Below are 17,341 nucleotides of genomic sequence, written 5' to 3' on the forward strand. Positions count from 1 at the left end.
TTTTACAGTGTAAATTCTACCATAAGTTTGCATGTTTGATCAAAGTTTTTAAAAGCGTCGTGGTAACCTATGGAAACCAAACAGGCTTGCGTATTCTACGCGACGCGCGTTTCGAAACGCCGAGCATGCGCAGATGAAATATAGACCATAACGTCACTGATGTGCGCCAGCGCTGAACATGGCGAGCAGTAAAAGAAGTGCGCTTCTCTCCTCTCTAGCTGCTTATGGGGATGATTCAGAGCAGGATTCAGATCCAGACACAGATGATCAAGGTATAAGCTCTAATGAATGTTAGGAAAAGCTTGTAAATACTGGGGGTTTGTAACACTGATGGCTTTGTTGTTGTGGTTAGGTTAACGCGCCGCCACAAATGACAGCGAATGCGATGAAATAGGCAATATTTACATTTAAATAGCTTATTTTGTGAAATATATTACTGTCAACTAGCTATTTCTTGATGGTTGGCTTGTAAGAAATTATTATTACGACGAACACTTGGCCGTGGAGTGCTGTAGAGGGCACTACGCATAATGAGACTCGTTCTCTATTTAATTTACTTTTTGATAAAGATTTTTTTTAAGCTATGTTCTTCTGGTACTTAATGTAATTTTTAGTGCTGGGCAACGATTAATCGCATTCGCATCCAAAATAAAAGTTTGTGTTTACACAATATATATGTGTGTGTAGTACTGTGTATAATTATTTTGAAATACAGACACATTTATGTATATATTTAAGAAATATTTGCATGTATATACTGTATATTTATACATAATTTATATTATATATAAATATGCATATTTTATATAGAAATATATTTTTTTAAATATATACATATGTGTGTGTGTATATATATATATATATATATATATATATATATATATATATATATATATATATATATATATATATATACAAAATAATTATACACAGTACATACACACATACACATATATATATATATATATATATATATATATATATATATATATATATATATATATATATATATATATATATTATGTAAACACAAACTTTTATTTCGTATGCGATTAATCGTTGCCCAGCACTAGTAATTTTATGCTTGTGACATTCTTTGTTATGACTGTAAAACAATTGTAACTTGGTGTTAACCTATACTGTCATCAAAAAGATCTCATATTAATGTATTATGGATTTACAGTATCAACAATAACTTGTAATAACTATAGTATATAGGCTACCGTTGTAACTATATCCAATTAAACTCAAAATCATTTGTCACGTTTTTTTAAACAGTATTTGGCAGTATTTGGCTATTTCATGTGATGTGGAAAATCATACTTCTGCCTTTATTTATTTATGAATTTTCTTATTCAGTTTGTCTCTTCCTGATCTATATTATATAATGTTAATACATTTCAGTGTTTGCTTTTTAAGTGATAACAAACTGATACTATGTTGTAATGCCCCTTGATATAATCAGGAATGGAAGTCAAGGTACTTGTGAAAATCTTGATGAGTGGAACTGAAAATGGTTACTTTTTGTTCTGCAGAATCAGAATCTCATGGTGGATTGGTGTCGGCTAGTTACGGAGAGGATGACGTGAGTCGTGTGGAGGAGGCAGATGAGAAGCCCTCGGAAAATGAGGATAGTGATGAGGACAGCACTAGAAATTCGGTCAGTTTTCACCATATCTTTTTCAGTGTAGGGTTTTTCTAGTGTCAGACCATTACATCCACATGGAATCCTATTCCTCAAAATTATCCTTCACATTTTTATAGGACCTTTTTTATCATTATTTTTTTAACTAGAGGAGACTAGAGATGATTGTAACAAAAGGAAATTGGGGCAAAAATTGTTGCAAACAAACATGAACAAATTACTGAGATGAGATTACTTGATTTGTCACTTAATTTGAAATATTTAATATTTTCCAGTCCATTATTATATCATTATCATTTTTTATATATATATTATATATATATATATATTTGTTTTAAATGCACATTATTCCTGACAGGTAATAGAATTAATGCCATTTAAAGGTTAGAAACTATTTCATAATACGACTACAGTCTGATCTAGTTTTTCTCATTGTTAGTCATTAAGGCCTGTTTTCACAGACAGGGTTTAGGTTAAGCCAGGAGTAGTAGCTTTTATAAACTCACCTTAGAAAAAAAAAAAATTGCTTGCGTGCATCTTGAGACAAAACAATGACACTGACACTGACATATTAAGTCAGTGCAAGTTGCTTTCAGTAAGACTGCTCAAACATGCGTTTTAGTCTGGGACTAGGTTTAAGCTTTGTGAAACTGGCATATAGGTTTTTATATTAAAAGATCTCAGGGTAAATTTACTATTGCCCCTCTTCTGGGGCCGGTTTCACAAAGCTATTTTAGACCGGTCTATAGTGTTAGACAAGTCTAAAATTTGCTCATAGACTACTCTAATGCAAGTTAGACTGTTTCACAAAAATAAAGACTGACTTAATTTATACCAAAAAAATTAGACACCTTACCCCCAGGCTAACTTAGGTCTAAGAATCTGTTACCTTGGCAACCAGCAGTAACAATCAGTTACATTACAAACAGCCAAAAGAAAAGGGAAAATGGCTTATAATTTGTGGTTTGCTGACGACGTTATGGAGAGAGCTATGAGAAGGGAAAGGGTTTTTAGGGACCGCCGTAACCTACTGGAAATATATAATAATGAGGGCTTCATCTGTCGGTTTCGTTTGTCCAAGGATTAACTTGTTAACTGTCATAGCAATCTTTTTCCAAATTAAACATTTCTTCTTGTTACTACATTCTCCGCTAAATTTAATTTCCCACGTAAAATGTCCTTGTAACTGTTATACTCCTCCAACAAACACATATTTTCCACTGAGGTAAACTGCACTGAGCGTTTGAATACGCTTACTCGATCCTCCATGTTTTTTGTTTTGAAAAGTGTCTTATTTTACCCAGAATGCATTGCAGTGTAGTCCTACTTAAGATAGTCAGAGTCTTAAGTGCTTTGTGCAACGGTCTGATTTAGATGTCTATCTGAAGTCTGACTATCTACTATATCTAAGCCATAGTCAAAGTCTATCTTTGTGAAACCGGCCCCTGGTCATTTTAATTTATTTCCCTCTAATTCAACTCTGATTGTTACTGAATTCCCTGTCAGAACTGAATTCCCAGTCATTCTCTGAGAACCATGGTTGTAACTTTGCACACCTGAAGGGGGAGCTCTTGAATATGGTTTGGTAATATGGTTATGTGACTTTGGTGACCCTGTTTTTATTTTTTTTTATTTCATAGGAAGAGGAGGAGTCGGACTCAGGGCGGACCCAAGATGATGTGAAGGTATTTGGTACCCTACCTAAATTCCCTGTTCTGGGTATCAAACTCAAGACACACCCTTCCTAAATTTACTGGAGTGTTATGATTGATCTCAAACCAAGAGAACACTGCATCACTCCTTCTGAGGAACATGTGTGTTTGAACTTGCATAGAAGGGACGTATGAGTAGTACAGCATGTCCTTAATGTTTTTTTTTTTTTTTTGCCTATTTTTTAAGCATCAGGTTTATGCACACTGCAGGTACTGCAGGTACTTTGAAATTTACTTAGCTGTTTTCAGTGTGTTTAAAGTTTTTTTTTTTCTTACACAACAACAGTACTATGATATTTTGATGATTATTCGATGATAATACCATGGTACTCGATGATAATATTTGTAATGTTTTGTATATGTAGTAACTGTTGCTGTAGTAACTAACATAACTGAATGTACACTACCATTCAAAAGTTTGGTACAGTAACGTTTTTAAATGTTTTTTATTTGATCACAAATAAAGTAAATAGTCATATTGTGAAATATATTTTAAAATGTAATTTATTCCTGTGATGGCATCATTACTCCAGTCTTCAGTGTCACATGATCCTTCAGAGATCATTCTAATATGCTGATTTGCTGCTCAAGAAACATTTCTTATTATTTAAAACAGCTGTTTAATTTTTTTGTGTGGGAACTTTCTGTTTGAATCTTTGAATAGTACGTTAAAAAGAACAGCATTTATTTGAAATATAATGTAAACGTCTTGACTGTTACTTGACTATCAATTTAATACATCCTTGCTGAATAAAAGTGTGGTATTTACATGGTGCTTCCATGATAGTTTTAGAATCTGTATTCTAAAGTAATCTTAAAGGAATTCAGATGTGCAAAGCACTGCATTGGCAAGTTATTTCATGCACTGAAATGACTTTTTCACAATAGTAGCTTGTGATGTTGCATCAATTTAGAGCCACACCCCAGAGAGAGAGCGCCGTTCTTCGTAATCACTAAATGATATAAGACATGTTTTGTAATGAAATGATTAAATCATGATTGCTTAATAAGAACGTTTTCAAATGTAAGAGTTATGGTGCTTTTTCTTTTTATGTGTGGGTTCAGTTCATGTTTGTCCTTGACTGTTTTTTCACCCCAAAAATGACAATTCTCATTTACTCGCACTCTTGTTGTTCCAAACTCATATGGTGTTGTTTTTCATTAGGGCCCAAAAAGGGGAATTTTAATGAATCTTTTTTACAACTATTTTCCACACAAAAATGTGTTTGGAATGGCATGAAGGTAACAATTCCTTTTAAGCACAGGCTGTAATCTTCACTTGCTTAAGTGTCTTCTTATAACTTTATTATTCAGAAATTTGTTTTGTCTTCAGTGTTGTTAAAGTGCATGCCAGAGCATGACAATGAAATAGCGAGGGGTAGCTCCTTTAACCCGTGGTCCCATTTTTGGGCTAATCTGAATGAAAAAGACCCCTTTTTAGGCAGGCCCCCTGCCTCAGTGGAGATGGATGGGTCTTTTTTGTGTGTCTAACATTGTTTTGCCATAGTGAGTTTTCAAGTGAAAGGACTGTTGTTAGGATTTGCGCTTTTGGCTACAAGAGATTCATCTCTTTCTGTGAGTCATATCTTTCTCTCTGTGCTGTCCTAGACACATTTTCTGCTTGGGCGCTTTTACGAGACGATTCTTCCATCTGCACATTCTGTTGCCGAGTGACTGTATCTGAGATTGTGTAAAGGAGGACAGTGAATAGAGGCCCAGTGTATTTTTTACTACTCGGGGCTTTTGCACTTTGGTGCAGATTTCATCACGCCTTGGGTTTTAAGCTTTCCAGGAAAGACATTTTGTGTTTTAAAAGCTACAGCAAAGGATTAAACCTTTTCTCTTCTGAATCGCTAGTAGTGTATAAAGACGTGCGTTAATGAACACTCTATTTACGCTATATTTACGTAAAAATATTTGAAAATTAAAAACTGTTTATCCTTGGACTTTTCTGTTGGAAGTTTTTGGAGCTTACACAAGGGGGTGCTGACACTTGTTAAATCAACAAGCAGGCCACAGTTATTATTTGATGCTGATATGGCCAAAATGGCCAAATATATCACTTGGTTTATCGTAATTCACCTTATGTGGATGTACAAGCTTACTTGAAAACACTTGAAATCAATGTATTATTGATTTTCAATATGTGTTTTTTTTTTTTAAACCTTTTCTTCTATTATAGGATGTCCTGGAAGTGGAGGTTAAAGACCCCAATGAGCTTGTTGGTAAGTATCAAATTAATCATTCCCTCATCTTCAAGTAAAATATCTTTCCAAAGAGATTGTAGAAAGCATTGATGTGTGTTTGTGCTCCAGCCAACATGGTGCAAGAAAGTTGCTGAGGTGTGTGTTTGTGTACCTTGGCCGTGCCCAGGAAATGAGTGATCCAGGTTGGATTGCTTCAGTTCTGTTTTATGGCAACTCTGTGTGATATTAGTTTGATTACAGTGAGACCTCAGGATCGTACAGCACTTCAATTTTAATGCTTGTTCATCAAAGTCATGATTTTTCCTTTCATTTTTCTATGAGTGCATTTTTCTTTTTCCACTTAAGGCCCATTCACACCAAGATTGATAACTATATTAGATGATTAACAGATGATTTCGTTCTGTTTATAATGAGCTCCCAATACAGCTATGTTGTATGCCGCTTTAAATGCTAGAGCTTTTTAAAGTCAGGTGGATTCTGATTGGCTGTCAATGTTTTTATGGTTCATCAGCTGGAAAAAAATTGTTCTGGAAGCGATTCCAATTTCCAACTAAAGGCCCATTCACACCAAGAATGATAACTATAACCCTAACTATAACAAAAACTATTAGTGTCCACTTCATGCACGATAATGTTCTGATTATAATAAGCATGCCCTGCAGTTTTCACCTACTGTTTTAAATGCTCAAGCTCTTTATAGTTGGGTGTCAACTGATTGGCTGTCAATATTTTATCGTTCATCAGCTGGAACATAGAGAGAGTACGTTCTTCATGAAAAAACGTAACAATGTAATACATGCAGTCTGCATTAGAAGTTTGGGCCCCTAAACTTTTATGTATTAAAAACTGTATTTATAATGCCACATATCTTTCTGATGCACTCAGAGCCAGAATATTCTACTTTTACAATTGTTGGGAGTTACTGTAAACAAGACATTTGGACGAGTAACTGAACGTTCCACTTTGTCTTGTTTTTCTTCACATTAAAATGTGAAAAGATCAGAATAGACCGTAGAAAGGAAGGTCTTGCTGGAGACTCAAAGATTTGCTTTGTGGTTGGGAGACAGAAGATCTTTACATTCGGCTCTAATTTTCCCTCCTTCTCTTTTTTGGAGTCTTTCTGAGACTGGAGTTGGTGTATGGGCTTTGTGTGTGATGGTGCCACTTGTTTGGGAGAACACTGAGTTCTGAAGATGCCTGAGAAATGAGTCATGTACAGTTAACGCGTGGTTACTCTGATGGAGAGGAAATGACAAATGGGGAGAGAACTACTGCTCAAAAAATCAGCTAAAATCGCACTAAATCATATCAGGAATAAGAAAGCTGGCTTGAGAGCAACAGTGGGGATTTTAGGGATTTTATAGAAGACCCCTGTCTTGCCAACATTCCTGTGCACACTTGCTGCCTGCTGCTACCACATTTACTCTAATCACACTGTAATTAAGACATGTGTGAATGCTTTATAAAACACAGCTTTCAGACCAACTACAGTTTTCAGCCACAAATACAATCGCAAACTTTGACAGTTTTATACCAAGGTTTTTATACTTTCTAAGAAAGTATTAGTTGTGTTTGCCTTTGTTCTAGTTTTGCCATGGCGGTTGCTAATATTGAAAAAAATATTGATTTCTCGATTTTAATCGATTCTCATTTTTATGAACCGAAATCGATTCTTAAATGACAAAGAATCTCTAAATTAGTCTATGCTGTTTTCAGTTTTCAGAACATTGTAGCTAACTTACAGTACCATCCAGTAAATCAAATAAGCTTTTTTTTTTACTAAATAAACTAAATAAAGTCTCAGATTTCAAATTCTGTCCATTTTATAAATGAAATTCAAACAATAAATACCATTTTGGCTCTCTTAAATGTGACGTGGCAGATCACAGATTAAGCGAAGCAGCAGCACGAGGTGCACGTGTCATGTACGGATCATCTTTTCCACTTTACTACTACTATCATCAATCAGGTTTCAGCCAGGGAAAGACATCAATAAAATGGCTTATCAAATCGCAAGATTGTGAATCAAAGTTTAATCGAATGATAAAATTTGTGTCAATACCCAGCCCTAGTTGCTAGGGTGTTCTGGGTTGTTTTTATGTGGTTGCTGCAAGAAACATAAAATATATTGTTCCTATGTATAATTAGCCATCAATAGTTTTATATTTATCCATTATGTCATTCACAATGCTTCATGGGAGTGTAGTTCTTTTCACCATCAAAGCCATTAAGTAGACAGCCTTCTACCTTTGTCTTTTTCTCTTATTTTCAAATACCTTTTTGTCCAATTTTGCTTCAAATCAAAGTTTGTAATGTTGTTCACCTTAAAAGAACAGGAAAAACCACTGTCACTGAATAAGTGCGCTGGCACTGTTGCACTCTGTGACAAAGGTTTCTTTTTTTTATCCCACAGTTTATGGGACTTATTTTTCCTTTTTTAACATCCGCCTGGTAAAAAATAGCAAGTCTGATCACTTGTCCTAAAGCCTGTCATCTTGAGAAGCTGCACAATTTGAGGTTTCATTTATGTAGGAGTTATGAGTCGATTTTCAATACTTAGGATTAGGAGTTTCTAAAATCCCTAACCATAAAAAAGAGCAATAATAATAGTGAATCTGATTATATTAAATGCTATCTGTGTGTTCTACTCTTTTCTACCTCTTTAGAGTAGCTCTACATGTGTGCATGATCTGTTTAGCCAAAGGGTTGTCCTCAAATGTTCAGTGTGCGTAAGGCAATTCTTATGAAAAATTATTTTACCTTTCCGAAATTTCGACCTACCTCGGCAAGTTTCCATCGCTAGAGGGCCTGTTTCTACATGTTTATGTCTGTGTGTCTGTGCATTGCTTTGGGAAGTCTGCCACTTATAGAGTGCTCCACCCAGCCCATCCCTGCTTGTGTTTGTGTGTGCGTCTGTCATGTGTTTTAACAAACGGAGGCATGTTTTGGCCCACAGTCGTTGCCTCAGACCTGTCCAGAACAGCAGCCAGGGGGTGTGAGAGAGGCAGATGGGGGAGGAAGGGTGTGTGGGATTGAGAAGAGAGGAGGTGAGGTGAAAGGGAATTCGGCAGTAGCCTGTTCCAACCAGTATGGTTTGAATAGTGTTCACTGCTGCATGTGTACGCAACCACAAATTCCATTTCTCCGTAATTTGCTCCAGAGATGTCTGACAGGCTGCTGATAGACACTTCTAGTTTGAAGGAATAAAGAAAAAATACAGAATACAGCTCTCGCAAATGCTTGCGTAATTGTAGTAGATTAGTGTCATTTTAAACATGTGAAAATATTTTTGTTTTGTTTGAGGTTAAAGTTGCATATGGAATCGTGAATATTTGTGTGTTTGGAAACTTTATACCGCTTATGGGAGAAGGATTTTCTTCATGATTTATTTCTGTATTTATTCATAGTTTTTAGTATGTGCTCACTTTTTAAGTTGGCAGTAATTTTCGTTTGTGAAATATGTAAAAATCTAAATCAAAGACAAATTTAATTGCACAACATACAGGCATATTGAAACATATTTTATTTAAAAAATATACCAAAGAAAAATTGTAACTTAAATAATTATAAACAAGCTTGCACATTTTATATATATATATATATATATATATATATATATATATATATATATATATATATATATATATATATATATATATATATATATATATATATATATATATATATATTTATTTATTTATTTATTAATTAATTAGTATAAATACAGTACACACATATCATCCAATACACCTTAACAACATGCTAGATATAACATGCATAGCAATGCCCTGGCATCCTAGCAGAGAGTTTGCATGGGCAAGCACAACTATATTTTCTTGAAAAAAAATTTGTTTGTTTTTATGAGTATATGATTGTCATTACTCTATTGCAGCACACCTGTTTATACTGTAAAGTAAATTGTAACATTCATGTATTTAATTCTTCAAATTAGTATTTTCTTCTTCTTTATAGCACAGTTTTCGGAGAAGGTTCGGAACATGTCTCCCGACGAGATCAGAATTCCTCCTGAACCCGCCGGGCGTTGTTCCAGTCATCTGCAGGTGAGATTGTTGCTCTGTTCTGTTTGAGATGTTCTTGACTTGCTGCCATGGGGTCCAATGAGAGAACTTGTTTTTGATAGATGGTAGTCTCAGCTGCTATCAGATAGCTTGCACGCTGACCATTCACAGGCTTATGCATATTGCACAAACAAATAACAAGACCGGGCCAAATGTTTGGCTTCTATACCATTTCCAGGAGTCACATTTTTACACGCAAAGCTGTTAAAGACTGTTGCACTGATCACATGTTAGTGAGGTCCTTTTAGTTAAATAAGTAAATTAGATCCTATAGGACACTTAACATTTGTGAAATTGTAACATTTGGACATACAAAATTTTTGACAGAAGTCAACACATTTTCTACTCCTTTTGTGGAAATTGTTGCATGATTATTTGAATGAGCGCTTATTGACTTTGATAATAGACTGCTGTACAATAATTTCAAATTTGTACATAAACATGATGTTAAAAAGTAGTCGGTCAATTTAAATGTCAGTCAGAAGGCCTCTTCTGTAACACTTTACAATAACGTCTCATTTGTTGACATGAACTACATTAGTTAAAATGACTACAGAATTTTGTAGGCTAGTCTTAGGTAAATGTAATTTCATCATGTACTAATAAATGTTTTAAAATAAAAGGGTGTTTCTGTTAACATTAGTCAAGGCACTGTGAACTTACATGAACAATTGTATTTTTATTAACTAATATTAAAAAAAATATGCATGCTGTAAAATATATTTCGCTCGTTGTTAGTTTAGGATGTATGCTTCAAAGTAGACCTGACTTTATGCCGATTGTATTCTCATGCTGAAATAGGGTTTTTAATTAAGTCATCATCCGTATAAACAAACACTGTCTGTTACTTTTATTTGCATAAATACTTGAAGCTAAAGTCTGGGTTATTATAGTTAACTAAAACCATAAATTCCATTATTTCAAATAAAATAAATGTTTTTTTTATTTTCAGCTGTTTGCTAAGTCAAAATTTCTCATTTTCATTTAGTTTAACTTGATGTACTAAAATAACAAACAGAAATATAGTATAATGTGAATTATATAGACATACAGTTTTATTATATAAAACTGACAAAAATGCACAACAAAATTACTAAACCTTTAACTAAAATTAAAATGAAAAATAGGAAATACAAAAATAAATACAAAATACTGGTTGAAAATTAATAATAGTATCTTAATTAAAGGGATAGTTCACCCAAAAATGAAAATAATTACTCACCCTCAAGTCGTTGCAAACCCGTAAGACCTTCGTTCATCTTTGGAACAAAAATTAAGATAATTGATTAAATCTGAGAACTTTCTGCGCCTCCATATACATACAGCAACTCAATTTCCACTTTCAAGCCCAAGAAAGGTAGTAAAGACAACGTTAACATAATCGTGTGACTACAGTGGTTCAACCTTAATTTTATGAAACTACGAGAATATTTTGTTCGCAGACAAAACCTTTCTGGGCCTTGAAAAGTGGTAGTTGCGTTGCTGTATGTATATGGAGGCACAGAAAGCTCTTGGATTTCATCAAAAATATCTTAATGTCTGTTCTGAAGATGAACAAATGTCTTACAGGTTTGGAACAACATGAGGGGGAGTAATTAATGACAGAAATTAAATTTTTTGGTGAACTAATCTTTTAAATTAAAAAGACGCTGGCTAAAACAACATGGACTGTGAATGCAAATAAACGATATGATTGGTGCTTCTCATTCTTGGTGAATTCTGATATTTTTTTTTTTCCGTATACCAGCTGAAAAACATTCTCTCAGCTGCTCTGTTTTGGTTGGACTGCTACACTACACTTTATCATCAACAGTCATAAAAAGAGATCATATGAGTTCATTGTTTTAGTTCTTGGCAACGGTGTTTAGAGCACATGTTCAGATCCTGACTGCCATGTTTTATCTCAGGGTGTGGCACTGGGGGGGGCTCAAGGGGGTGGAAGGTTGTGGGTGTCAGTCTTTCAGGTGTTTTGCCTCACCCTGGGGTAAGGACTGGCAGTTTGCCCTATATCATGCAACTTGCATCCTGTCAGAACATGTCCAGTGATTTAAAGATTTGAGGTCAGGGATGTCAAAACCATGTTGATGCGTAGGTCATTTTTGAACATATTTCTTTAGAATAATGTGGTTTGTTAATATTTATTCATATCTCATTCTCAAATTTCTTATTAATCATAGCACTTCCTGTTATAGCTCTGTCTCATGAGCTGTTGGGGCAGGTGTACACGGGTGTGGTTTTCACACTCAGTATTGTACAGCCTAGTACTGATAGATGGGATGTGCTTTTCCACGTCATGATTAATATCCTGTCCTTGTGGCTATGCTTTTATCGCTGCTCAGACATGATCCTCATTCCCTTATACACCTCAGTTGGTCTTCCTGCTAACTTTCTTGTAGTCCATTTTGTACAAATGAAGATCAGTGTCTTAACTGTCAACAAAGGACTTTTAAATTTATTTGACTTCTTGGAATGTGAAGGAAAACTGAAAATGGCTCATCTCCAAGTGCTTCTTGGAGTCCGGTTGTCAAAAATCACCCTCTAGTTCTAGAAACTCGCAGTCGTACAAAGACTTTATTCATTCCTAGTGTCTCACAACAAGAGAGGAAACAGTATTTTTCTTGTTTCGTAGTGCACTTTTGACATAAACTTGCATTTAAAATAAAAAATAGACAATTTGTTTATTTGGCAAGATCATGCATTATGATGATACTTAATATCAATAATGATAGGAAAAATAATTAGATAATAAGACTGTTGTACCTTTTCTGTTTGTAGGAAAAGATATTTAAACTTTACGAGCGGAAGCTTCATGGAGACTTTGATACAAACAGCCATATTCAAATGAAGAAAGAGTTTCGCAACCCAAGGTCTGGAGATAACAAGTTTTAATGACCCGCCATGCACCAGACATAACCTGAAGCTGATTATATTTTGATACAGTTTAAAGTACTGTTATTTGTTTGCAAACTAACCATGTGTTTGTGTTTATAGTATTTATGAGAAGCTAATCCAGTTCTGTGGAATTGATGAACTTGGAACCAATTATCCAAAAGTATGTAATGTTTACCTTTTAATACCATGTAAACACACATTGCTGTTTTAAAAAACTTTTTGTTTTTACTTCTCCATAGGACATGTTTGACCCCCATGGCTGGTCAGAGGATTCATATTATGAGGCACTAGGTAAATTTTGCTTAAAATTGAATTTGACATTTCAACTCACATGGATTAAATTGATTACATCTGTTAACCATTTGTGTGCTATTCTCTCCACAGCCAAAGCTCAAAAGGTGGAGATGGACAAGCTGGAAAAAGCCAAAAAGGAAAAGACCAAGGTTAAAACCTTGAGGCACTCCACTTATTATTATTATTATTTTTTATTTTTTTATAATATTAAAAGGTTTCTTTCTTCTATATGGGCCAAAACCTCACTGAGAGTTACAATGTTTTACCCATGTGTCTTTAGATTGAATTTGTGACGGGCACTAAAAAAGGCACCACTTCTAATGCAGCAGCTCTGGCCACAAACGCAACAACTGCCTCATCCACAGGTACAATGCATGATTGAGTGTTTGATGCAAAAATAAGGGCTTTAAATGTAAAGTGATGAAATTGCAACATAAATAGGCAATGTTATTGTTGTATGATAAAAGCCTGCTATACTTTTACTTTTACTTATTTTCTTTACTCCTAGTGTGTCGCCACTATGATAATAGTTGCATAAGCCATTTCTAGTTTCATGATAATGAAATGCAAATGTTTAGGGCTGTCACTAACGATTATTTTGGTCATTTGGTACATTATTGGTTGATTATTTTGACAATTAATCAAGTAATCGGATACACTTTTTGTGGTGATACAAATAGACCTAAGTGAAGAACAACCATTAAAATTACTTAAAATTAGGGATGCACTGATCCGATACTCAGTATCGGTATCGGCTCCGATACTGCCATTTTTGGAGGATCGGGTATCGGTCAGATGAGGCCGATCCAAATCCGATATTGTGCGTATACTATTCTGTGTTATTGTTTCCCTCAGCTGCGGCTGTCAATCATTCTTCATTCAGCATTCAAACAGCGCGTCGCGTTCGGTTACGACAGTTAACACGATGAAACTCTCTCCAAGCTGATTCAATGTTACTATTATTATACCTGATCTGTAGATAAAGGTCTATGATTTCGCATAAAACAACTTTATCTTGCTGGACTTTATTGCTGTAACGATACCTTAATCATGTTACTTTCTACCGGGTGTCTGTTAGATCACAACACTGGAGTAGAGAGCACTATTTGTTCTTCACACGCACAGTAACTGAAATTTAAAACTGTTAAAAGAAAATGCTGAATAGACTATTGCATAGATAGATACTGTATAATACACTACGCATCAATATGTATTTTCTTTGTGCTTTAAACTTTTCAATGTGGACTCGACGCACTGCGCGCTGTGACTCATGTTGCTTCAAGCGCATCATTCTGCGCTCGGGATGTGCATAAGCGCTTTGTGCCACACTGTATTGGAGCCTTTCATATCATAATACAGTGACGCAATGAAAGCTTATTAATAGCCGTTCTTGTTCTGTCCTATCTATCATATGTCTCATTAAACAGCTGTGCTATACATTTAAAAAATGTCTCAATTTGATAGTAGGCTATATATAAAATAATTGCTATTTTTGATTTTTATCTTGTTTTTCATGAATGTATTTTACAACGATACAAAGAGCAATGTGTAATGTTTTACCAGATTTAGTGTTACACTTATTGTCTCTAATTTGTTCCCCAATAAACATTTTTTTCCACGAAATGTTCAGATTTTATACAATTATTGTGCACTCGTGATTTTTCTAGACTAAATTTTACTGCTGAATTATCCACTTACCTAGTTTATAAAAGCATTTATGTCAGATTATGATCATATTTTTTGTTGTTGTTTTTCTTTTTTTCAGTTCTTATTATCAGTTCAACACAGAGTTATAGAAATTCTACTTGATTAAAAAAAATTGCGCTGGTATCGGTACGGATCGGTATCGGCCGATACTCAGAATTTTTGCTATCGGATCGATTCTGAAAAAATGGTATCGTTGCATCCCTACTTAAAATACATTGGTATAATAACAATGAGGCAGTAATAATTGGTTCAAAGAAAGTATCAAAAAGCTAGTAAATCATATTGTTGTATTGAACAATACTGATAAAATACATAAAATACACAACTTATGTTCATTATGTATTATAATAAATGCCTCCAGAGGGCACCAACGTCTGGTGATTGTTGTTGTTACTCTTTACAGCATGATCAAATCCTTGTTTAATATTGGCCAAACAAGATTTAATTAAAATTTCCAATATTTAGCCGCCACTTTTTGAAAAAACAAACAAACATGTGGACATCAAAACTTGCAAACTCAGAGCGAGGGTTTGAACTTTTATTTGAAATTTAAAATGTATTATTAAATCACGATGAACAACAGTTTGCTTGTTTAGTAATGTATTGATGTATTCTCCTGTGTTGGTTTATAAATGATTTACGTTACATATCTGGTGAAATGGTGCACGTTGCGTTCCCAGATGAACGTTATTGCAGCATTTACTGTAAACGGGGACGCTGGTAGAAACTCGTAACTTGCATGCATGTAAATAATCCACATGCTCCTCACCACTAGATGCCGCTAAAAATCACACACTGCACCTTTAAATGGTCTTGATATATCGTGCAGCCTTTGAAAAGGTCTAATTATGCCGTCCGTGGAATGCACCACTTCCGTGTTTTGCCAGTTAAACGACATGGGCAAATTGCAATCGAGAATTATTTTAAATCAAGTACTGTACTTTAATTGAGGAATTGTGACAGCCCAACATTTGTTGAATTATAATTCAGTCTTTGTTGGTTAGTGTTACTGCAAACAAACCTACCATTAGTTCTAGTTGAATTAAACTAAGTGCTATGACCCAGCAGATGCTCAGAAGAGGAAGAGCAAGTGGGATTCAGCCGTGCCAGTGACCCTGGCACAACCCGCCCTCCTCACCACCACTGCCACCCTCCCTGGAGTCGTCTCTGTGACCACAACAGCCAGCGGCACCAAAACCACTGTCATCTCTGCAGTGGGAACCATTCTCAAAAAAGCTAAGCAATGACATGGAAAAAAAGTGTTGAAAATCAGTTTGCCAGATTGATAGTCAATGGCAGTGTCACGTGGAAAAGTAACAGGTCCTGCTGTTTTATTTGAGCAACAGCCGGTTTAAACTGTCTGGCAACTGGAATAGATGGTCTTTATCTCATTTTCAGAAAGAGAATATTTTGGATATATCTTCATAATGGCATAATTGTACCCAGACATTTGTGTAAAATTTGACTAGCTGTTTCAAATGCATTCATCCGATGGTTGACACTTTTTTTTGTATTTAAACTTCTTGGTTGTCTTTGCCCAGATGTTTTCCATTGATTTCATGTATGTAAAAACTATCCTGCAGCTGTCATGCATTGCAAGTCATCTGAACTTTCATGTCCAACATATGAAAACTCTGTCAAACTTGCAACAAGTTATTGAGTAATTTTGCATTTTATTTTTCCTTTTAGTAATCATTCATTGTTTGATAGATGACCAGTCAGGTTTGCCTGTTTCCATTTTCATGTTTTTGGATAGGTCACGTCACACAGAACACCAATTAAACATCACTGGAGTCTTCATTCAGTATTGTATTACAACTGATCAGGGCTAATTGACTGTATTATTGCATTTATTGTGTAGACAGAAGGTGGTCTGATAATTTGGTGCAAGTTCATTTTTACACTTTTTTTTTTCCCTGTCATTTGTCTTTTATTTAATTTTAGCATTGCAAGTAGGGTTTTCTTTTAAACATGTATATATTAAAACGTCTCTGTGGCTTTTCTGTAGCTCAACAGTGTAAAAATAAATGTTTTTTTGTATAATTGCAAAGCTGTTGAATTTATAAAACTGTGCTGCGTTTAAATCAAACCTGAAAGGATCTGCCTCTGGGATGAAGAAACAGAAATGCGATGTCAGGTAGTGTTAAAGAACTTTTTGTGGATGAGGAATGTGTTTTTGGGTTCTGAAATTGAAAGATGGTGTGCATCTACTAGATGGATGACTGATTTATATCTAAGCGATACCTTTTCCATTCTGAACTCGAGCCATCCAAGTTTTTGTTCAAGCTAAGAAATCCTGTGCAATGAGATGATTTTCTGGCACTTTCCCTTGGTCATATTTAAACCCTTCTGCTGAGAATGTGGGTACAGCCTAGTTAAAGATCCGGGCTTGATAATCAGAAGGTTGTGGGTTCAAACTAGTGTCCCTTGATCTAGACACTTTACTCTAAGTGGTGGTTACTTCAAAGCCCCTTTCATAGAGATTCCGGAAAATACACTGATAATGTGTCCTGGGATTGTTTGATTTTGGTTCATTCACAACTGCCAGTGATTTTCCAGAATCCGTGTGTGCATTCACACACATCCCATAAAGATCCCGTAAAGACACGTGACATCGATGTCTCTGCAGCTTCTTAAGTTTGCTTATGATCTGAGTTCAGGACCAGGGTTGAGAACCACTGCTCTGGACTATTCTTTTGGTTAAAACCTTGTGCAAATGATCAAATTAGTATGTTATTTTAGAACATATGACATATGTTAACTTTTTTATAAAACCATAAAATGGTTAACTTGCACTACTATTCA

At 34.9% G+C, this 17,341-nt stretch overlaps 1 protein-coding gene across 1 annotated transcript; it reads left to right on the forward strand.

Moving 5' to 3' along the window:
• The first annotated feature begins 121 nt into the window (after positions 1-121).
• Positions 122-16,901, forward strand: sap30bp (SAP30 binding protein). The gene is made up of 11 exons (XM_081348260.1): positions 122-272; positions 1,536-1,660; positions 3,286-3,330; positions 5,540-5,582; positions 9,537-9,625; positions 12,419-12,510; positions 12,635-12,695; positions 12,775-12,826; positions 12,920-12,978; positions 13,110-13,194; positions 15,605-16,901. Exons 1-11 carry the CDS (start codon positions 179-181, stop codon positions 15,781-15,783), a joined length of 924 nt encoding a protein of 307 aa, XP_081204386.1. The 5' UTR covers positions 122-178; the 3' UTR covers positions 15,784-16,901.
• Positions 16,902-17,341: the final 440 nt, after the last annotated feature.

The sequence above is a fragment of the Scardinius erythrophthalmus genome, assembly GCF_964197995.2.
Source record: "Scardinius erythrophthalmus genome assembly, chromosome: 20".
Classification (NCBI taxonomy): Eukaryota; Metazoa; Chordata; class Actinopteri; order Cypriniformes; family Leuciscidae; genus Scardinius; species Scardinius erythrophthalmus.

Coding starts and splice junctions, on each gene's coding strand:
- sap30bp (XM_081348260.1), top strand. CDS start 179: ATGGCGAGCAGTAAAAGAAGTGCGCTTCTCTCCTCTCTAGCTGCTTAT. Junction 5,583..9,536: donor AGACCCCAATGAGCTTGTTG/GTAAGTATCAAA, acceptor TCTTCTTTATAG/CACAGTTTTCGGAGAAGGTT. Junction 13,195..15,604: donor AACAACTGCCTCATCCACAG/GTACAATGCATG, acceptor ATGACCCAGCAG/ATGCTCAGAAGAGGAAGAGC.